We start from the raw sequence: 23692 nt of genomic DNA, 5'->3' as shown, positions 1-23692 counted from the left end.
GAAAGTGGTGTGTATGTTTATGTCATGATGTCACGTTGAGATTTGATCACATTTTGACCAAACACTATGACTAGAAATAGTAGTTGTAGTAGTTGATGGCGTAGCAGGGCACTGCAGGGCGTAGTTTATAAAATCTGATGTTTGATTTTAAAGTAAACTAGCCGACAATATAACGGCGTACAAGTCCAGCTGAGATGATGAGACCATAGAGCTTGGCAATATATCAATATTATATCGGTATCGTGATATGAGACTAAATATCGTCTTAGAATTTCGATATCGTAATATGACATAAGTGGTGTCTTTTCCTGGTTTTAAAGGCTGCATTACAGTAAAGTGATGTCATTTTCTGACTGTTCTATTATTCGCCTTTACCCACTTAGTCATTATATCCACATTACTGATGATTATTTATCAAAAATCTCATTGTGTACATATTTTGTGAAAGCACCAATAGTCAACACTACAATATCGTCGCGGTATCGATATCGAGGTATTTGGTCAAAAATATCGTGAGATTTGATTTTTCTCCATATCACCCAGCCCTATTAGACCATTAAACACACAACTGGTTGGATCCTTTACACTTTCTAAAATGGGAGGATTCTTCTTCACTTTTAATACTTTAACTACATTTCCCTGATGAGATTTACAAACTTTTACTGAAGGAACATTTTCACTGCAGGACTTACTAACTTGTAACAGAGTATTTTTACAGTGTGGTATTTGTACTTTTACTGATGTAATAAAGGATCTGAATACTCCTTCCACCACTGCTCAGAATAGTGATACTTCAGTGGTTACTGTTGGTGAATGTGTTGTCTTTTACATGAAGATGGAGCTGCTGCTTGTGTAACACTGTGTCCCCATTACAGGTACTTTGACTTCATTGTATTACTTTAAGAGCATGTTGTTAAAAAATGTTTTATTTTTGTGACCAAGTTTGTATAGTTTATTTCCATCTTTCATTTAGTTTTGGAGGTAACAATATTAAACAAAGTATAATCACGTCAGGGTGGGGCAGGTCAAGGGAAAACCAGGAACAGGAGAAAACAGAGAAACTAGGCATGGGCAGATTTATTTATTTTTTTACCTTAAAGGTCCCATGGCATGAAAATTTCACTTTGAGGTTTTTTAACATTAATATGAGTTCCCCCAGCCTGCCTATGGTCCCCCAGTGGCTAGAAATGGTGATAGGTGTAAACCGAGCCCTGGGTATCCTGCTCTGCCTTTGAGAAAATGAAAGCTCAGATCGGCCGATCAGGAATCTTCTCCTTATGACGTCATAAGGAGAAAGGTTACCTCCCCTTTCTCTGCTTTGCCCGCCCACAGAATTTGGCCCACCCACGAGAGAGAGACATCATGGCTTTCAAACGAGCAAAGAGGCAGTTGGTCAATGCCACACCCCCACCCTCTCCCCCCCCCCTCTCTCCTCCTCAATAGCTACAGACACAGAAATGGCACATCCTAAGGAAAGCTCATTGTGGGACTGGCTCTAGTGACTGTAATTCTGCACCAAGGCTGAATTTCGGGAAAGAGACTTCAGATACAGTATTAGGGGACCACTAAGGTCTATATAAAAGAGACTTCAGATACAGTATTAGGGGACCACTAAGGTCTATATAAAAGAGACTTCAGATACAGTATTAGGGGACCACTAAGGTCTATATAAAAGAGACTTCAGATACAGTATTAGGGGACCACTAAGGTCTATATAAAAAAAAAAGACATTAGGGGGGTTTTTTATATATAAAAGTATAGAGTATTTTGTTGGGGGAGAGGAATATTAAAAAAAAAAAAAGAAAAAAGGTATGAGTAAGGTAAGAAGGACAAAAAAAAAAAAAAAAAAAAAGAAAGAAGAAAAAGTAAGAAGCAAAAAAAAAAAAAAAAAAAAAGAGAAAAAAAAGTAAGGGAGGGGAAAAAAAAAATATAAAAAAAAAAGAAAAAAAAAAGTTTATGGGGCCACCAAGGTTTTTTTAAAAGAGACTTCAGATACAGTATTAGGGGACTGCTAAGGCCTATATATAAAAGCATCCAAAAAGCAGCATGTCATGGGACCTTTAAGTCTGACAGCGACCTGACACGAAACAAAGTCAGCACACACAGACTAAAGCAACTAAATAAAACAGGAAATATTAAAACTGAAAACCACAAGCGTGACAAAACATAAACAAGACTTAGTCCAAAATGCATATACACTGGTCTCCTTTCTCATCAAAAGTTGTAATAAATCAACATAAATGAAGATTAAGTACAAAAGTACAGATGAATACAGCACACATGTTGAATTCTGAGTCGCCTCCCCATCAACCCTACCCTGTGGTATAAATTCTTACTTCTTTAAAAGAACCAAATTATAATTCATTTTTACACCATAAGCACATTTTCAAACTTGAAATAAACATAACGTTACCCTGGTGTAATTTGTTACTCAAACAATTGAAATTGGTTTAGTTTGAGGCCACATTTTGGTGATTTTTGACTGTCTCGTGAAAGTCCTCGACCCTTCACAACAGCAGGTAATGAATCACACTTTCATATCTTTTCCACAAAGTCACAGTTCTCCTCGCAGGTGAGGTTTACTCCTCGACGCAGCGGCCGCGGGTTCGACTCCGACCTGCGGCCCTTTTGCTGCACGTCATACCCCCCTCTGTGTAGTCCTTTCATGTCTACATCTGTCCTGTGAAAATAAAGTTCTCGGGGAATTAACGGGTACATTTTCAACTCTTCATAAAGACATACGGGAGTCCAAGAATGTAGGATTTCGGGGAAGAAGCATGTCAGAGGTGTGTGTGTTTTGCTGTTGGCTGTGTTGTTACGTGAGTCGGTCACTAGAGGTCAGTGTTGCATCGTGACGAGTTGATGACGCGGACATGGAACATACTGTGATCCACACACAGACCGTTAATATTAATGGACAGAGCATGTGTGAGAAGTATAAATGAGAAGGGGGGGGGACCACCGTTACCCCTAGTTCAGCTGACAGGTCAGGTTCAAGGGAATGGAAAAGGGGGAAGGAGGAAAAGAGAAGGGGAGTGAGAGATGAAAGGAAAAAGGATGAGAGAGAAAGAAAAAGCCTGAGGTGAGACACATTAACGTTACCAGTATAGGCCTACCTACTACTAATATAAGGTAGCTAGCTAATATAAGTTAGCTAATAGTACCTTAGTTAGTTAGTACCTTAGGTAGCTAATATATTAGCTACCTTAGTACCTTAGTAACTTAGGTAGAAAATATATTAGCTACCTTAGTACCTTAGTTAGTTAGTACCTTAGGTAGCAAATATATTAGCTACCTTAGTTAGTAACTTAGGTAGAAAATATATTAGCTACCTTAGTACCTTAGTTAGTTAGTACCTTAGGTAGCAAATATATTAGCTACCTTAGTAGCTAACTACTAATTAGGTAGTTTCGGCTACCACTTTATTTCGTTGTTTTTTTCGTTGTTTGTTGTTTCGGCACTCTTGTTATTAGCCTGTATGCTAGGGTAACAAAACCCCGGTTAAACGTCACCAATGGTGTCCTTATCATATTCAGCTTGCTACAATATGTTGAACGTGTGTTTATGTGCAATAATAATGAACTTTATTGCAGACACAGGTCCATATAACACATCATACAGTATAAATAGTAAGAGGGTCCACCAAATATAAGCTATCGGCCTATGCCCAAAGTGCGTCTATGTTTCCCGCGTTACAACCCGTACACACGTCATATAACCTACTAAAATATACTTATATAAAATGGCCTACTATGCTGTATGTGCCCGTCACACACACACACACACACACACACACACACACACACACACACACACACACACACACACACACACACACACACACACACACACACACACACACCAATATAGAAAAAGCGAGGGGAAAAAAGCGGACATAAAAAAACGTTGAAAGCGCCTAAAAAGCAACAAAAACGTCGGAAAGAAATAGGATGTTAAAACTATCATGTTCCCCCAATGAACTCCCCAAGAGTCTCTCTCATGTAAGTCCTGCAGGCGACATACACACACACACACACACACACACACACACACACACACACACACACACACACACACACACAAAAAAAAAAAAAAAAACAAATCTACTACACTCTATCTGTAGGCTTTCGCCTGATCCTCTTTAATCTGATGCAGGCTTCCCTGCTGCTGGCCGCTGCGCACGACCCTGCCGGTCTCCTGGCTTGTCATACCGACACGGACACACACACACACACACACACACACACACACGGGACTGGACTGTTGTTTTTTCCCTCATCTTGCTCACAACAAGTTTGACAGCTGCAACGAGCAAAAGAAACAACAACAGAAAAACACGGCACAGACAGCGGGACGGGAGACAACATTTAGAAATTAGAAGAAGAAGGGGGGGGGGAAAAGCGAGATGACGGGAGCTGGAGAGGCTGAGAGATGCTGCACTGATTGAGAAGGGGATTCCTGCAAGGCAAGAGACGGGCTAAACTTAACGGGGAAACACGATCATTTTAGGATTTTTTTTCCCCCCCGTATGGACTTGTGTGCGCTCTCGATACTCTGACATCCTCGTAGTTTCACAGTTCGTCTGCTGTAATCATCCAACGGCGGGGTTTTCAGTCCATTGTATTATTTAGATATCCCACAGCAGCACTATACTGTCCTTCAGGGATTTGCGGTGTGGTAGCCGACCTCCCGCTGCTTTTAATATCCATCCCAAATTCGAGATCTTATTTTCTGTAATATCGCTTTTGACGCCTGTGTAGCATTTCACACAACCCCTGGTGTTGTTGTTGGTTTTTTTGTTGTTGTTGCAGGATTTCAGTCGCTAACAGCGGAGATGGACAAACGCACATTGCGCCATGCGTCACTCCAAACCTGACAAAATACAAAATATTATTTGCTCAGCGTTTAAAAAACAACTGCGACACATGAAGAGTGATTATTTTTGTTTAGTATCCCTCCCGTCACCCTGAACATTTGAAGTAAACTTTTTTTTTTTCCCCCTCTCCGGTCCTCCTCCTCCTCCTCCTCCATATATAGGATCTCCATGAAGCGACGCAGCGGGTGATTATACTTTTCTTGCGGGATTTTTTGCTCTTTGGACACCGGGACATCATGTGGACGCCGACCGAGGACGAGAAGATAGGAGTGGGTGAGTAGCATAACATCGGTGATGTCTGCCATGGTCGTTGGCTGGTGCTGCGTCCGGCTGCGTGTTAGTTTTATTCTGGATGTCCTGGGAGAGGATGTCCAGCTGAGCAGCTCAATGAGACGATATCTAATGTTTGATCATTTCATAATTGAGATTCATTCGTGTACTCTGCGGTAAATTATGATGAAATCCCAGTCTTCTTCCTCTGTAATACTTCTAAAGAGATGCCTGTGGGTCTCTGTGGGGAGTTATTTTTTTTTCTTTCTATGCTGTGTCTATAATATTCCCCTTAAACTATTTTAGTATTCCCTTTGAGATGTGTGTCTGTTCTACTTGAGGCACTCAGTGGGCATTTTTGTGTCCAAATGGTAGTGTAAGGTATATTGTATTATCGGTTGCATCAACATTTCTGATCTAACTCTGTGTGTGTGTGTGTGTTTGTGTCTGTGTGTGTGTGTGTGTGTGTGTGTGTGTTTATAAAATGGTCGGTCTTGTGATGGTATTTTACAGTAGCTATCCTTTGGAAATGTAAGAGATACAAGTTGAGGGGATAAGGCTATTTCATGCCAGGCTTGTTGAAATGTTAAGGGGCTGTGTATATGAATACCCTATATAAACTGTGGGCAAAGTAAAAAAAAATAAAAAATAAGGATACAGTGATGGAAATGAACAGTAGGGGTGGGAATCACCAGAGGCCCCATGATGAGATTTTGCAGGTTTTAAACATATTGCGATATTCTGCAATATATCGAAAACTTCAACATCATACATCATCTGATTTAATCAAAACGGATACATGTCTCTGTTTGTTCATGTGCAATTTTTGTAAGATCGATACTTGGCGTCTGTGTATCGATACAGTATTGCCACGGAAAATATTGCAATACTATGCTGTATTGATGTTTTCCCCCCCACCCTGAAAGAACAGTATGCTGTTTAGGTTAATAAGACGGTGCAGGTGACTCAACAGTAGTGATTTATCTGCCAGTATGATATTGCAGTATAATGAGAGGGAATGTTTTCAGATGAGAGTTGGTGGTTTAAGGGCCATTAGCCAATGATCCACCGTTCAATTATTCTCTCTCTCTCTCTCTCTCTCTCTCTCTCTCTCTCTCTCTTCCTCTCATATCTATAACTGCTTACAGTGATTTTAGACAGTCCTTGCCACATACTTGTAGGCCTTTTTTGTAACGCTGCCGACAGCTCCCTGGCCTCTGTATCCATCCTCGTGCTTTTCCATCTATCTTTTTGTTTTGTGCTGTGTTATTTACGTGCACTTTTCTCCAGTGCCTCTTTGTTGCACCTGTAGGCTGTCTCTACATTAGTATGCTTTTGTTTTGTAATCTTGGTAATGACGGAGACTGCACTCCTGCAAAAAAAAAAAACGCTCCCAAAAGTTGTTTGTTTGTACAGAAATCACGACTCGTGTTTAGGTTTATAGTGGCGACGCCCTCTCGTGGTGTAGTAATGTTATGACAGGAGCAAAGCAGGAAGTAAGGTGATGAGGTCATGCTACGGTTTCCCGGCTTGAACGCCTCGTGACGGTGTGAAACGGTGCGCAGCGAGCTTTGAGGAATGTTTTCTCTCGTTTGGTGGGTGTGTCAGAGATGTTACCCAATCAGTAGCGACTTGTATGTAAACGTGTTTAACGCACCACAGTTTCAGTTTAAATAAACGTTTTGCTCAGGTTTTGGCTGAGCTGTTGGGAAATCCAATTCCAGTCAGATCAGTCCAGTTCTTCAAAACAGCGTCTAGTAGAGCTGGGCGATATGGAGAAAATCAAATATCACGATGCTTTTGACCTAAACCATCGATGTCGATATTGCGGCGATATTGTAGAGTTGACTATTGGTGCTTTCGCAAAATACATTTAAAATAGGGCTGCACAATATGAGGAAAATATCTAATTGCGATTATTTTGACTTAAATTGTGATGTGACATACGATACTGGAGGGAATGGTGATTTTTGTATCTTTATTCTCATTTTCATTGAAAAATAGTAAAATAGAAATAAAATGATTATAGTGTGACTTCCGCGAGGATCTGTACCAAACAAAGATGTTTTCTTTAGTCTGTAGGACAGCATTTGTCGGCCGGGACGTCTCCGGAGCACCACAATACTTCATTCCGAACAGTTTTACACATATTTTGCCTTAACAAATATTGCGCCCCCACTGCGATTTGGATATTGCACTAGTCCATGTTTGATAAAATTGCGATTAATTGTGCGGCCCTACTTTAAAACCAGGAAAAGACAACACTTATGTAATTTTACGGTATTCAAAATTTAAGACAATATCTATCCTCATTTATCGATATCGATATAATATCGATATATTAGCAGCCCTAGTGTCTAGACTCCTTTATTGGGTTAATACCCTGAGAAGATCATTTTATGACTAGGCATTAGGGTGGAAATCACGGGATACCTCACGATACGATACATGGCTCAGCATACCGATGATTTCACAATCCTGCAATTCTACAATAATCAATATGTTCTAGACAATTCTATAATGATACATCACGATATAGGTCTAACTATGAATACAAAATGCCCGTGAAGAGGGTCCAGACTTTGGACTGTAACGTGGCAGGGGCATCTGTTATTTTCCTCACACTGCTGCCAGCTATCCTGTTGAAAAAACCTCTTCCTCTTCGGCTAGTTAACTTCTCGTCAAGGTTCCCTCCTTCATGTGCTGAGTGCCACCTTGAGGAGCCAGGAAGTAGCGATGCTGGAAGAAGGGAAATCTATCTGGAGTGCCTTATTTTTACTATATTATGGGTGCCCGGATAGCTCAGTTGGTAGAGCGGGCGCCATATATAGAGGTTTACTCCTCGACGCAGCGGGCCTGGGTTCGACTCCGACCTGTGCACCCTCTCTCTCCCCTTTCATGTCTTCTACTGTCCTATCAAAATAAAGACTGAAATTGAAAATTTTGACTCCTATTCATCAGTCCCTCCAGAAAAACGCGATTATGCAATCGCATATTTCAATGCATAATCAGCCAAAGTCTGCATATTTTTCAAATATGCTGCACTTTCGCCGCATAATTTGCCGATTTCCGCGCAAAATATGCGGGGCTTGCATGATTTCATAATCCCCGCATTTTCGTTGCAAAAAAGTCACATAATATATATAAGCAGAAAGTTGAAAAATGTTGCGTTTACTTCACACAAGAGCAGCCATTTTCCCCTGTTGCCATGGGAACGTTACGAAGTGACCTAATTACGCGATGTGAACATCATCGAAAAGCAGGGTGTTGGGGGAATCACTTTTTTTCAAAGCAGTTTTTGCAAGTTCCCGCAGTTTCATTGCATAAAATTGCATAAATATCCTGCATATTCCATCGCATTTAAAAAAAAATGTGCCGCATAATCAAGGATTTTAGCCCGCAACAATCACAAAAAAACTAATTTTTCTGGAAGGACTGATTCATGCTGTTTCTTTTACTAAATAGTGACATTTTAATGTACTCTCTTGTGAACTATTTAACATTTTTTGATTAATGTGTCCCTGCGACCACCTATTCAGCGAGAAAAGCAATCCTAACTTGCACAGTCCAACAAAGTTGGCATAAAGATTTCAGATGAGGTGCGAGATCTCCCCCAACCCCACCCCCCCACCCCTCCCTGATAGTCAGCGCTATCGACTGACCGCTGCCAGAGCCTTTCCAAGTGACCGATCAGGCAAAACTCTACACACTGTCTGCAGTCGGAGGGAGCAGGGACTCTGCTGACAGGAAGTCAATGTGGGGAATCATGACTCCGGCACTCTGTTAATTGGAAAGAGACATTACCTGAATTTAAATGAGATACCTTCAGTCGACTCCAGCTGTGGCTGCACGCTGAAGCGTCTCGATTTACTCTGCACACAGTCTTTTAACATCAGGATCAGAATTGTTTCACAGTTTGCAAGGTTTCATGGTGCATGCTTGCAGACGAGATACAAGGACAACCCCCCCCCCCCATAATCTGACAGTGCAACAGTGTGGGGGGAGGAAACTACAAATATTTTCCTCCGTAGACTATATCACACTGAACAGTAAGTGTTCACATCATAGACTGTAACAAATAATGGACATAGCATCGGTGTCGTCACCTGTCGGTTTGTGGACTGCTGTTTTGAAGCCAAGAGTTTGCATTTTGAGCGTCGACATCTCGGTATTTTGGAGCCAGAAGTGACCATATTTAGAGAAAAGGGGGTGGACCTGGGGAGGATGACGCAACTACTGTATGCGGATGATATTTTCCATCGGCACAACCCTATAGGTTACTGCCACCATTCATCTGCATGCATGGCAGTACAGCATATCTGCAGACTTTCCCTTAAGTTACCAGCTAACGCTAGCGCTAGCTAGCTAGCTTGGTTGGAAGAACGCTGAGCAAGACATTTTTAGGCGACCAAAATGTTACAATGAACTTTGATGAAGTGTAAACACACAGAGAGAGGGTCAAAGACTGACAAGTTCAGATCTGTTTTAATGTCCACAGTGTTAGCATGGTTAGCATTGCTAAGCCTCTGTCCTGACTGACAAGGTCCTGAAGCATCCCCTGCTTTTTTATCTGCTTGTCTATTTTATAATAAATGGGAGCATCATTTACAAAACGAACATCATGCTGTATTGAAGACTTGAAACTAGCGACTGAGACCATAAACTCATCATAAAAATGATTACTGAGGTAATAAATCAAGTCAGAAGTAGGCTCATTTTCTCATAGACTTTTCTCTATAGAAACTGACTTCTTTTTGGAGGCGGTGGAGTCGCCCCCTGCTGGATGTTAGAGAGAACGCAGCTTTAAGGAGCTTCAGCCTTGGCTTCACTTTACAGACCCGGAAGTTGCCGCTTAATTTGAGAAAAATCCACTCCGAAACATTTCATTGAAGAGTTAGCGGATGCAGTAAGTTCCTTCTATGGCTATGGCTTGCCGAGGCTCCAACTTTGTTTTTACACAGTGACAGTAAATTATCCTCAGCAAATGAAAGTCAAGGAATGACTGAGCGTGTACACAGAACATGAAAGAGAACAGGAAATCCTTAATCTATTAATAAAAACGGGATGAGAATATCTTTAGAAACTGGAGCGTCAGTGTTTTCATGTAATTGTGTTTGTGTCTTTTGTTAATCCGAGCCATTTGTGTTTTTGCTGGATAAGGCTTTGCATACCAAGGCAGGGAGAGTGGTAACTCATAGAGGCGTTCCAATGGAGTTGGGATGACTAGTGCCTGGTTGTAGAAAACAGCTATTCAGTTGGATGAATGCAGCTTTGTGGCGCCCATAGAGGCTCCTGAATGCCGCTTCACCTCCCCCAGGGCTGCACAGCATAGCACTCAGTTCTCACACTCACAGATAACACAGAACACACACATGTACAGACAGACAGACAGGCATCCATCCATCCATCCCAGACACACTCTTTATGAAATGCACCGGCTAAAGGGTGGATTTTTTTTGCTAGCCACCATGGCTGCAACTAACGATTATTTTCATTGTGGATTAACATGTTGATTGTCTCAAACGATAAGTATAATGGTGAAAATATGAATGTGTTTTTGACCAAAAGGTCTCACACTAATTATTCACTGTTTAGCAAACAACTGACATTTCTTTTGGTATTTCACAAACTGAAAGTATAAAACACAAAGATATTCAGTTTACTGTGCCCGAGGAGAGAAGAAACTAGAAAATATTCACATTTAACAAGCTGGAATCAAAGAAATTTGACTTATCTTTCATAACAAAATGTCTGCTTTGAACCAATTTAACCAATTGATGTGAAATTGCATTTTTGTAACATTTTCTGGAAGGAGGCGCCCTAAACAACTCGCCCAATTTGTGCACCTACGTCCTCCACATACCGCTAAGAAGCTGGAATCAGAAATGTTTGACTTTTTTTAATCATTAAATGACTGAAGCCGATTAATCGATACTCAAAATAGTTGGCAATTCATTGTAGCAGATGACAACTAACCGATTGATTGATTTGCAGCTCTACAAGCCACAGTGATTGTTTTTCATTTTAATATGTTATGCAAGCTCATAAATCAAAGTGCAACCCAGGGTTTCCTTTAGGATTTTTTTTTAGCAGTGGGGGCAGGTTTGTCCCAACAACAACCATATCAGGACGATGAGCTGACAGAACTGACAAGTTGAACGTTGTCCAATTAGAACGGCCGTGACGTTTTGGGTGGAGCTGTTCGTTTAATAGTCGAGTCGGAAGGAAGCGAACGTTGACAATAAACTCCATCAACACAACAGTATGTGGAGTTAAACTGGACGGGTCCAGTAACCTCTGAATAGTTCTACTTGTTGTTCAGTTGCAATGTGAGCGGCATTATGTTGGCAGGAGAATTTAAAAGGCAACCGTGACTACATTGTGCGTCTGCCCTATTGCTGATACTGTGGTGGCAGAAATTTTGCCATGGCCGGGCCGCCACTACAAAATCAACATAGAGGAAACACTGTAACCACATTGAATACTACAAGTGGGCTGAAATTGCCCCGTTCTTTGACCCAAACACACCGAATGTAGTTCAAAACTTACTAACGGGTTTTTGAGATATTCAAACGGACAAACTCGTGGGAGTGAAAGGAACGGGGTTTGCTAGAGATGTGATTCCTGTCAGGGTCAGAGGCAGGACAAGCACGCTCAAACCGACACGCCCAAATACACACAGGCAATTCTGACGCTGATATGCATGAGACACACACGCCACCCTGCATCTCTCACACCCATACCAGGCGTGCGCCAGCGTCCCAGTGAAACAACTGGGTCGCAGTCAAAGTGACAGAGGTGTAAAGGATGTCCTTCTTCTGTCTTCTTCTTCATTGTCTGTTCACTTTTTTGTTTCTGACCTATTTATCCGTAACCGGCTTTTCACTTTGCTGCTGCCGGTGCTCTCGCTCATCTGTCACTGTGTATGTTTACATGCACACTAATATTCCACTGTTGTTCCGAATTTGACAATATTCTGAATTTGATACAGGTCATGTACACAGCATATTCTGTTTAGATATTCATTTTATTTTCTGATTAAGACGTGTTATATAAATATTCATGTTCATATTCATGTTTTAGAAAAGAATTTTGGACATGTATACAGTGCATTCAGAATCTGTGTCTCAATCAGGGTTTTTACTGCAGTTTGTGACACTTTACGGCCAACAATTTGCAGGGATGCGGTAGAGATGCACGGCCAAAAGAAAAGAAGGAGAAACACAGACATTTAAACGTTATCAAAGACTTGGACATCAACAGGTTTTTGGATATGAGCCGACCTTTTCAAGAAGCTGGTTGAAGGAATGAAAGAGGGAGGCTGTGTTCACATGCTCCTACAAGTCAACAACCTATTTTGTCCGGCTGCATGTAAATGGGAATATTAGTGGACCATGTAAGAGCTTAGTCAGAATATTGTCTTTTTCGGAATAAGGGCAAAAACCGGACTACAATGTGCATGTAAATGTAGTCACTATTGCATTTAGAGAGATCCAGAAGGGGAAGCTGCGGGTGCCTCTTGATCCCAACTCCTCCTAGTTGACGGAGCGACCTACCAGACGTCTTAAAAAGACTTTGATGACCTTTCTCATGCCATATTGTTTCTCCTGTCTTTGGGTCAGGAGTCTGTCAAATGTCATACCTCAGGGGGAACTTAAAAAAACACTTATTTTGATAAAACTTTGACGGATGAGGCTCCTTCATGCTATCTTCTTCCATTTAAATAATTCACCCTGATGGAGGATGAATATCTTAATACTTTATTTTGATATTAATGATTCTTACATCCACAACATATTCAGTGCGTTGTAATGCTCTTATGACTATGTTTTCTAGCATGCGATCATTACGTAAAGGCTTGTATCATGTGGACGCATGTTGTCTTTACTTAGAATTCCTCATGGGGGCGACAGAAACCACGCACTGTAGCTTTAACGTGAAAGTAACACCATAATGTGAATTAACAACGCATCAGGATGTATGGTGGACAACATGGTTACGGACTTTTTTGTCGGTTTTTACTTTTTAACTGTATTCCTGTTTGCTTATTTTTGGTTTTGTTTAGCAGAGCACTTGACGACAACATAAACTAATATTATTTCTTCCTTTTTCAGAAAAAAAACAATAATTTATTCCCCCTGAAGGGAGGCGCGTGATAAACATATTAGAATTAAACCACTGACTGTGTGGTCCAGCATAAAAACCAGTAAATTACTGTAAAGAAAAAGCCTTGAGCCTGTTATGCAGCTGCATAAAAGCAAATATTAGGGTGTAAAATAAAACATGGCTTACATGTGTGATAATGTGTTTTGTGCCCTTTTTTTCCCCTTCAAAGACAGCAGAGACGGGTTTTTTTTTTTTTTCTGCCTCAGCCCACTGGTGCTCCCGCCTAAAGCTTTACATGCTCAAAGCTATGTCTCTGAGGAATTATATCCTCTCCCTGTTCTCCCATGACTCTCCCACTGGCAAACGATTAAGGCGAGAAGAATTCTCAATGCTGAAAATATCCACGTCGCCCGTGGAATCTGACAGCAAATCAAGTTGATTGCTTTTGCTCCCGCCCCATCACTCCTTCCCTCCATCTCTCCCCCCCACTCCTCTCTTTTCCTTGGGGTGCTAGCTCGGCCTTTTAATCACATCTCAAAGTAACGAGTTAACAAGCACACATCACACAGATTCTCTTTGCTAATTTAGTCCCCCCCCCCAACCTGTCGAAAGCTGCAGGAAATCTCACAGATGCTGTTTTAGACACGATTGTCTGGGCTCTGTGCTGTAATCAGAATCAGAATCAGAAAGGGTTTTATTGCCAAGTACGTTTTTTAACACATACAAGGAATTTGTTTTGGTGTTGTTGGTGCACATCACACATTCTCTAAATGGAATATTAAACAATATAAGTATAGGTATAAACAATATAAGTATAAGTATATGTACACAGTATGTATTAAATTAAATTAAATAATGTAGCAATTAAAGGTGCTCTAAGCGATGTCACGCGTTTTTTTAGACTACAAATTTACTACAAACATCTCCTCACTATCCGCTAGCTGCCTGTCCCCTGAACACACTGTAAAAAAACGCGGTCTCTGTAGACAGCCCAGGCTCCACAAACGACAACAAAAACAAACTGCGCCAACCTGCACCACCAAACATAACAAACAGCCAATAACCGACAAGAAGGAGTTGGTTGAGCCATCACCGCAACAGCGTTAGCACGTAGGCTACTTCCACAATGCGCGTTCATGACGGTTTTAGGAAGCACGGAAGGGAGGGGAAGGGATGTGGAGGAGGGAGGGGCGAGCTAGCCTCCTATTTGTTTGACAATACTTTGAACGTCAACAAGAAGTGACGTCACCCAACATTGCTTAGAGCACCTTTTTAAAGTGAAGTTAAAGCCATTAAAATGTATGAACCAGCTCTGAGGCAGGGAGCCAGCTGTACTGTACTTGCTATTCAACTCGACTGATCCTGCGTGGCTCTCACAGGCCCCCAGGAAGTGCGTCGGGCTTTGAAGCAAATTTGACACAGCGGCCAAAACAGCAGAATTACAACTTCCGTGTCCATCACGTGATGCCCTGTGGCTCCAAAAGAATTCCCCCCCATAGACTTGCATGTCGGAAGACGCGTCTGTAAATCAGTGGAATAATTTTAGTTGAGCGTCACAATCCCCCGCACAATGACTCCATTCATTATCAGATCTGGATCCATTTGGTCCGATTACATTTGGAAAATCTAGAAGAGCCGCGCGGGCACGATTAAATCATGCAATCCCCATTTAGGTTAGCGGTTGTGCGTCTCTCTCTTCAGCCTTTTTTGGACAGTAATTTTGTTTAGAGTATATGCGTAATGTTAAGCAATATTGTCGGTAGGGGAATTTCAATATCGCCCAGCTACATCACGGGGCTAACACACTGGGACAAACATATCCACGCTTACATTTCCACTCCATCTAATCTGCGAACTGTGGGAGTAGAGGAAACCTATGGGACATGTTATGAGCAAATATTTCTTTTAAAACACACAAAGAAATGTGACTTTACATATATTTTGAAAATATCTATACTTGATATATTTCAAAATTAGCACTCTTTATGTGTAGATCAGAGGCGTCAAACATACGGCCCTAGGGCCATAATTGGCCCGCCAGAGGGTCCAATCGTGCCCTCTGGATGACTTTGCAAAGTGTGAAATTTGCCTCGTGAAATGTCTTTGTCAAAAAACTAACCAAAAAAACTGTTCCTAATTAGGAACTTACTACTTCACCAAGGTAGCCAAAAATGAAAGCCAGTAGGGCGCCCGGATAGCTCAGTTGGTAGAGCGGGTGCCCGCATATAGAAGTTTACTCCTCGACGCAGCCGGCCCAGGTTCGTCTCCGACCTGCGGCCCTTTGCTGCACATCATTCCCCCCGCTCTCTCTCTCCCCTTTCATTTCTTCATCTGTCCTGTCAATAAAGGCCTAAAAATGCCCAAAAAATTATCTTTAAAAAGAAAGCCAGTGTGCTTTCTGTGTTAGGGTTAGGGTTAGGCTTTCAGTCTAGGAAAATCCGGCACCACTCTCAGACATAAAAATATAATTTCCAGATCCATCCTGACCAGAATACAGTTGAAAACTGAGACATATGGTTGAAATTGCACTTATTTTTCTTAAGATATCTCAGGCTGTTCATTATCTGTTTTGTAACGATATTGTTCATTATGTATTTGTAACCCTTTACACTAAAAGAAAGGGACAAATGTGTAGTTATTAATCGGTTATTATGCAATGTGCCGGACCAGTAAAAAGTGGGCTGCATGTGTCCCATGAACTAAAATGAGTTTGACACCCTGGTATAGGCTAGATGTTTTCTACAGAGTACACTGAGTGTGAGACACAGTTTGCCGTGTGCTGTCCCTTCTCAAATGGACAGACTGATTGGATCCATCATTTTGATTGAACGGAGGTTTGTACAGATTGATAGACAGATAGTTTGAAAGCATAAACTACATGCATTGACATCTTTTTATTCATATTGATCCATGGCTTTGACCGGCAATATCTTCCAGACAAATAGGTTTTTATCGTCTGGTGGGAGAAGTAGTCAATCTAGAGAAACAACATCAGAATGTCAGTACATTAATAATGTTAGTGTAAATCTATATAGCCAGAAAAACTGTTCTTTGCCTGGAACCATTAGGGTTTATCTGAAAGAAGAGGATTATTTCTGCCAGGAATTACTATTATTTTTTTATATAAATAGAACTCTTCTCAAAATTACAGTCTCCCAGTTTGTGTCTATGTCCAGCCTTAAGAGCTTTTCACGCGGGAAGCCATTGTTGCGCCTCGTAATTCACTCATTGCGCGGGCGGTTCGACAGGCTACGTGACACGCGTTCGTGCTCGTCACACACACACACACACGCCCGACTGACTCTTCTGTTTGTGAGTACGTGAGGACGTAGACGGCGGTGCTTCTGCTGGTCAGAGCATCAGCACAAGACTGGATTTACCGGGTAACGTCCGTGATTACGACTATGCTAATTTAGCTAACTTTAGCTATCAACAAAAACAGTCCGTGGTTAGGAAAGACTTAGTATTGCCACCATTTGTTATAAATCGCCCTGTGATTAGGGATATATGATACCACAGTCAGCTAATGTCATTCAGTTGTACCAGCAGGGATACAGTAGTACAGAATCCACGCGATCCACGTGTCGCTCCCCGTGCGAAAATGCCCTTTATGCTTCCACAGAAGCGTCCTTGATCAGGAAACCGAACCTCTACCTACTTGGATCACTTTGAGCTGTCTGGATTTGAGCTCTGCACACGTAAAACAATCCCAGTGAGGCATTTAGCAACGTATCATTCCTGAGAGAGTGTTTACTGACCCAGATTTATTGCTTTAATCATACAGCTTCTGTAAAATAAGGGCTATAATTCTCAGAGGAAATTGGGAAGAGATCCAGCGGGTTTCCCCAGACACTGGGATCTAAGCAGGCCAGTGTTCTGCAGTGGGAACTGCAGACGGTCTTAGCACGCTACAGTAAAGCGTAATGTTAATGCAATTCATAAAACCAGCCCAGGATGACAGGATTGAGGTCACTGTGTAGCTCGTTTACATGCGTTTGGGAATAGACAAAGGTCGTCAATGCCAAACATAATGCAAATTAAAATATATAATAATAAAAATACGTATCTGCTTCCGCTCTCTGTGTGTTGCTGTTCGCTACGGGCAACAACAACCTTTGAGCTGGCGAGCTACACGCTGAAAATGGCAAGTTTTAAAGAAGATTTTAATCGTGCAATAAGGCAGGCCTGCTTGGTTCTTTCGGGGAATGATTGTAAAGATTTACAAAGAATATGTTTAGGGCATTTCCTCTCTAACTGGGACGTTTTGGGAGTGATTATTTGGGAGATACACTGGTAAAAGCCAATGAGGTTTAACCATGTATCAGCTAATTTAAATAGCTCACGTTACTGCAGGGGCATAGCACAACATTCTGGGCCCTGTAGAAAGGCATTTTCTATGGGCCCCTCCCCGCATCCACAGCTATTCATTCTAGCATCTTTTTGGGCCCTCATCACATGAGGGTGCTCTAAGCACCATGTTGGGTGACGTCACTTCTTGTTGACGTTCAAAGTATTGTCAGACAAAACGGAGGATAGCTCGCCCCTCCCTCCTCCTCATCCCGTCCCCTCCCCCTCCCTTCCGTGCACTAATCCCCCAACCCCCACCCCCAAATCCTTCTTGTCAGTTATTGGCTGGAACGCTGGAAGACTGTTTGTTATGTTTGGTGGTGCAGGTTGGTGCAGTTTGTGGAGCCTGGGCTGTCTACAGAGACCGTGTTTTTTTTTACAGTGTGTTCAGGGGACAGGCAGCTCGTGGATAAGGGGGAGATATTTGCTATATGTGACAAAAAATGTTGTACACGTGACATCGCTTAGAGCACCTTTAACTTAATTTAATATTGGCGTTTTCTTTTGCGGGGAGCAAATGTTCCACCAAAACAAGTTCCTTCCCGAGACTATTAAAAATACTGACCTTTAAAGCCCATGTTGCAGGGTTTATTTTCTAACGAATTTTAGCAATTTGCTTGTTGGTATTAAACATTTAAACTGTTAACCAACAACATCAAATACAATGGATATCACAAAACAGAATAAAATACGAAAAAGTAGTACTATTTTACAGCGGTTTCTCATTTTCCCCAAAATGCATTGCATGACGTCACATTGGGGAGACGACCAGGCGAAAGCCCCGTCTCGGTTCACTGTCCCGGTCACGGTTTCTGCGTATTTCTGTGTATAATAATATTGGAGGGAAAGTGAAACACAGCTTGGACGGGGATGCTGTTCGGCTTTTCACAAGTTTATACGGCTAGCTAACGCTACGCCGACGCAAACGTCGGCGTAGCGTTAGTGCAACAGCGTCAGCCTAGACTGCTAGTTAAATACCGCTATTACAACTGCCTTTGGAGCTGCGTCCACGTTGTCAACATAAGACATGTAGCGTTAGTGCTCCTTTTGTATCATACTTTTATTTAATGAAATATTAAGCTTCGCTCCTACGAGATAGGTGTTTTTTTGTAATATTACACACAAAGCTAACTGGCTATAGTTAGCCTGTACGTATGCTAGCAGGATTAGTTAACGTTGCGTAGCCAGCCAGCAACTTCGGCAATCGGCAGTAGTTTCGGCGAGCTAACCACGACAGTATGTCACCCACAATCAACCTCTGCTGCTAAAAGCAGTAAATCTGCAGTGATGTTTGAAATGGAGACACATGAATGTGTTAGCTGTCGTGGTTAGCTCGCCGAAACTACTGCCGAAGCTGCTGGCTGGCTATGCTACGTTAGTGCATACGTCCGCTAGCATACGTACAGGCTAACTATAGCCAGTTAGCTTTGTGTGTAACTAACAAAAACTCACCCATCTCGTAGGAGCGAAGTTTAACGTTCATTCAATAAAGTTATGGTACAAAAGGAGCACTAACGCCACAGGTCTTATGTTGACAACGTGGAAGCAGATATAGGAAACTCCGAAGACAGTCGTAATATTTACCTAGCCGTCTAGGCTAATGCTGTAGCGCTAACATTAGCGAAACGTCGGCGTAGCGTTACCTAGCTGTCTAAACTTGTGAAAAGCTGAACAGCATCCCCGTCCAAGTAATAAATAAACACTAGGCAAATATGTTGTTACTGGAGCTAGTAGGCTACCATCAAAACGTGAGATATCTAATCAATATGTGTTTACAACCGTCGGGGGATTTCACAGGTGGGACTGGCAAGTTAGCCCATAGCTAGCATGATGCCTTGTATTTTCTAGATCTAGATAAGTTTACCAGTACTTATCTAAACTAACGACATGATCACTGTTACTAGATATAAAGAAAACATTGACTTTCACTCTGTGCTATTCACTGACAGTAAAAACACCTCTTCCTCATTCCAGTCAGTCACCATAGTTCTAGTACTAGGCTGATACATGTCTCCCCAACGTGACGTCATCACTGAGTCGCGTTAAAAAAAAACACTAATACCAAAAATGACAAAAACTGGCCTTTAACACTATTTGGAGACATTTTTAACAATGATATACATATATTGAGTGCTATATGTACCTATTAATCAACAGTGGTGGTTAACCTGCAACATGGGCTTTAACAATGCTAAGACAACCTTTTGTTACATTCGAATCAACTTGGGTTTATGACTTCCCGTAGAGAAACAGTGCAGTACTTTTTCAGTTACACAAAAGCTAAGCAAGGGACCATGTCAGTTATCCGGAATCAGAGGAAAGAGACTAAGGAAAGAAAGAGGGAGACATAATGGAGATCTAGTGAAGTAAACAGGCTGAGAGAGAGAGAGATGCTGAGCTGGTAATGTGATGTTGTGTTTCCAGCTGAGGATTACTCTGCAAAACAGAGGGTGAAGTCATCACCACAGTCGCCAACAGACACACACAATCACACACACACATACACCCAGCACTCAGGCTCAGTCTGGTGGTATCTGGTGGTAAGCAACAATACTGAGACAATTAATGGCACTTCATTTGAATAAACATTGCTAGATTATTACCAAATAATTGCTGAACTGCACTTTAGGCTGCCCTCATCTTTCTCGCTCCAGCCTTGTGCACTACTGTCACACTAATTATTAGCTCTGACTCTGTCTATTCACTGGGTAATGCTTTCATAGAAGGCGCAACACTGAGTCATTAATTCCTGTTTCATAACTCTGCATATAAGCAGTTCATTAATTGGTCTTCATGGGGGCAAACTGGGATTTTATTTTAGAGGAAATATGCTATAAGGAATAATCTTATTTGTGAGAATTGTTATAAAAAAAAAGGATTAAAGACCCATGGAAAGTTGCCTTTAAGATCAACTGAACAAGGCACTTTTACAAACTATAATCAGGCGCTAACGTGAATGCTCAGATCAACATGCCCGACTGAGCTTCTGGATCATATATTATTCTCTGTGCAGTGCAGATTCAATGCATGTATGAAAACTGGCCCAGACCACACGCAAAAGAAAATCAACTCTGATATGAATTTTTTATCATGTACTATTTGCACTTATGGCTCAACATGAATATACATTGTACACACACAACAGCAGCATCAGTGCCAAGTAAAAACACTGTTAAAGGACCGAACGCCGTCGATTTTTCCCAAGCACGCAATGCGAGGAAGCTTAAAGATTAGAAGTCGGATGAAGCCCCCGAGCTGCTGTTTGTGGTGATGAAAACACACCCAGCCGGGGCAATGAGTTGAGGCGGAGCGGAGAGGATTCCTTATTGGAACCTCGCCTCCACGCTCTGTTCTTCCTTCTCCTCTGGCGCAACTGGCAGTAAGTCACGAAGAGGAGGCTGCGCCGTTTTCAAAAGGTAGGCGGAAAGTTCGACGCGAGCAGTAACGAGCCCCCCTACGCGGCACTGCAACGTGCGTCGTGTGTTTCCTACTTCACTGAGTGAGTCGTGCATCAGATCCAGAACTGAGATGAACCACCCCCCCCCCCGGCAGCCCAGCTGTTAAATTAAGCTGTTGAACAGACAAGTAGGGAAGGAAACCAAAGACAAAAAAAAAAGCTCTGAGATGGATTATGTGCAGAGCAACGGGGGGTCTTCAGCAGCTTTAGAAATGCTCTTAACTGCTCATGACAAGCAGTATATTATTTTCACATTATCACTTCAAAATCCACAATTAATTTAGTTTATCTAAGTAGTTTATATCTCTCATATCGTCACTGTTGGACGGAAGCTTTTAATGTCCCAAACCGTCGCTGTTTTAATATTTGTAAAACCCCCAGAGAGACATAGAGGGTGACCAATAGCACTGATTTATTAATTCTTTTAAAAAACAATTCTTTTTGTGTATGTGTGAGTTTTATGTAACTTTCTTTTCTGCAGCGTCCTACTTCTTGCTCTTTGCTTGTGTATAATGTTGCTTTATGTGTTTGTCAGTTTCATGTCAGTTAGTATGTTTACATGCACACAAATTTTACAATATTCTGACATTTCACACAGGTCACGAAAAACAGCATATTCTCTGTTTAGATATTCAGAATAAGGCCTTTTTCCGAATTCAGCATTTTCCCCATTAAGACATGTGTGTGATATGCCGGTATTATTCAGGTTTTAGAAGCATTCTTTGGACATGTATACAGCGCATTGAGAATCTGCGTCTCGATCAGGGTTTTTACTGCAGTTTGTGACACTTTTTTTTTTTTTTTACGGCGTACGGTCAGCTCTGTGCGTCGTGCCATGGTTGTTGAATACAAACCAACCAGCCGACAGTTTGCAGGGCTGCGGTATAGACGCATTAGTCTGGTCCTACCAGACTCTGGTCCATTAGCCTGGTCCTACCAGACTCTGGTCCATTTCATTTGTATAGAGAGTCTGGCCTCTCTCCACTGACAAGTGTTAACTTCCTTCAAGGCGGGTACTCTGTTGAAGTTTAAAACTATTGGATCTGCCCAGAGCCACTCTGGTAGCCTGGCTCTGCCCTTCTACGTCTGGTAGGACCAGGCTAACAAGAGGGGAGACGACAACAACTATCGGCTTAGCATTGCTAGCGTTCGCCTTAGCCAACGCCTTCACCACTAACGGAGCGAGCTGGAAAGTCAAACTGTTCCCGAACACCGTGGGGAGGAGGGCCACGACATCATGGCCACCAACACAACTCAGCAAAGATTGTCCTTGCTCGGGCTTTAACTTCTGGATATTCGGCAGCATTGCCACAACGGACCGCATCTTTCACCGCCGCCATTACGGAAGCTCACCGAAGGTTACCGAACCTCAACGTCATCGTTCTCAGCCACTCCCTCTGTTCGCTGATTGGACCGGTAAAGATTTGACCGGAGAAAACCCAAGAATATACCGCAAACCCAGACGGAGTACTGAAGGAAGATGAAAATTGAGCGGAAGTACGTAGGAGGGCGGAGCCAGGTTATAAATGCATGGCCAAAGAAAAGAAGGAGAAACACAGCTACTTTTAAACATAATCATAGACTTGGATATCAATAGGTTTTTGGATATGCACAAACATCGCTACCCTGACCTTCGCAGGCCACGCTCGCATGCTCCAACAAGTCTGCAACTGGTGGAAAGCACAGCTGCATATAAATGTGAATATAAGTGTAATATTCACTTTCATTAGCCATGGATACAGCTTAGTCGGAATGTTGTTTTTTTTTAAATAAGGGCAAAAACCAGAAGAATGTGCGCATGTAAACGTAGTCTGTATTAGTAAAGCATCTTCTCAACATCCCCTGCCGTTCCGCAACAAATCCGGACCCGGTGGGTATTGAAGGACGGCGACACGCAGCCGTTCCGCAGTCGGTGGAAATCTGCCGTTAGCCAGCTGGCTAATTTTCAACTGTAGTCCTTTGGTGAGATGATTTGAAATCATTATACGCATTGGAAAATACTTGTTGAAAACATGCAGAAAGACTGTAAACTGTGTAGTTCTGAATCGTGGAGTTAGACTGGAATAGATCACATAATTGTATATCCTATTTTTCATTTTACAATGAAAAGGGATTGACTCACATTAGGAGCCAGCCTATAAAAAGGCCATTCAAGGAACTGTTTTTGGCACTAACCGCATCGGCTTAATTTTCCGCCCCGGGAGAGTGCAGTTTAGTTGAGAATCATGAAAACATATATATCTTTTTTTTCACAGATTTAGTCCACATATAAAACATTAGAAACGGTTTGATCCAACCCATGCAAGTATTAAAAAAAAAAAGAAGCTGGATACTGGAAAATGATCTCTCTCTCTCTCTCTCTCCCTCTCTCTTTCTCTCTCTCTAGTCTACTCTCTCTCTAGTGCAAGTTTGGAAAAGAGAATATATCATAAAGTTTTAATCTGTGGTTCATTTGTCAGGAAAACTTTGAGTGTGTGGAGTTGTGGGTTGGATGTGGGCTGCATCTCTCTCTGGCAGTCAGCCAGAGTGTGTGTGTGCGTGCGTGTGTGTGTGTGTGTGTACACGTGTGCCTGTGTGTCTGAGTGTGTGTGCGTGTGTTTCCAGGGTTTTAAACACAGCAGCATTCTAGAGGAGAT

At 42.0% G+C, this 23692-nt stretch overlaps 1 protein-coding gene across 12 annotated transcripts in view; it reads left to right on the top strand.

Moving 5' to 3' along the window:
- The first annotated feature begins 3014 nt into the window (after positions 1-3014).
- Positions 3015-23692, top strand: part of LOC120557451 (dedicator of cytokinesis protein 3-like) — a 297285-nt gene continuing 276607 nt past the window's right edge. For 11 of the 12 annotated variants that reach the window (XM_039797784.1, XM_039797783.1, XM_039797785.1 and 8 more), the window contains exons 1-2: positions 4160-4465; positions 5038-5149. In XM_039797784.1, coding sequence (XP_039653718.1) covers positions 5113-5149 — 37 coding nt within the window. In that variant the 5' untranslated portion in view covers positions 4160-4465; positions 5038-5112. Of the gene's footprint in view, positions 3083-4159; positions 4466-5037; positions 5150-23692 lie in introns of those variants that run through there. The other variant, XM_039797775.1, reaches the window with a different exon arrangement.

Source organism: Perca fluviatilis, chromosome 4, assembly GCF_010015445.1.
Source record: "Perca fluviatilis chromosome 4, GENO_Pfluv_1.0, whole genome shotgun sequence".
Lineage (NCBI taxonomy): Eukaryota > Metazoa > Chordata > Actinopteri > Perciformes > Percidae > Perca > Perca fluviatilis.
Note: the sequence above shows the minus strand (reverse complement) of the source record. Positions and strands in the feature narration are given on the sequence as shown.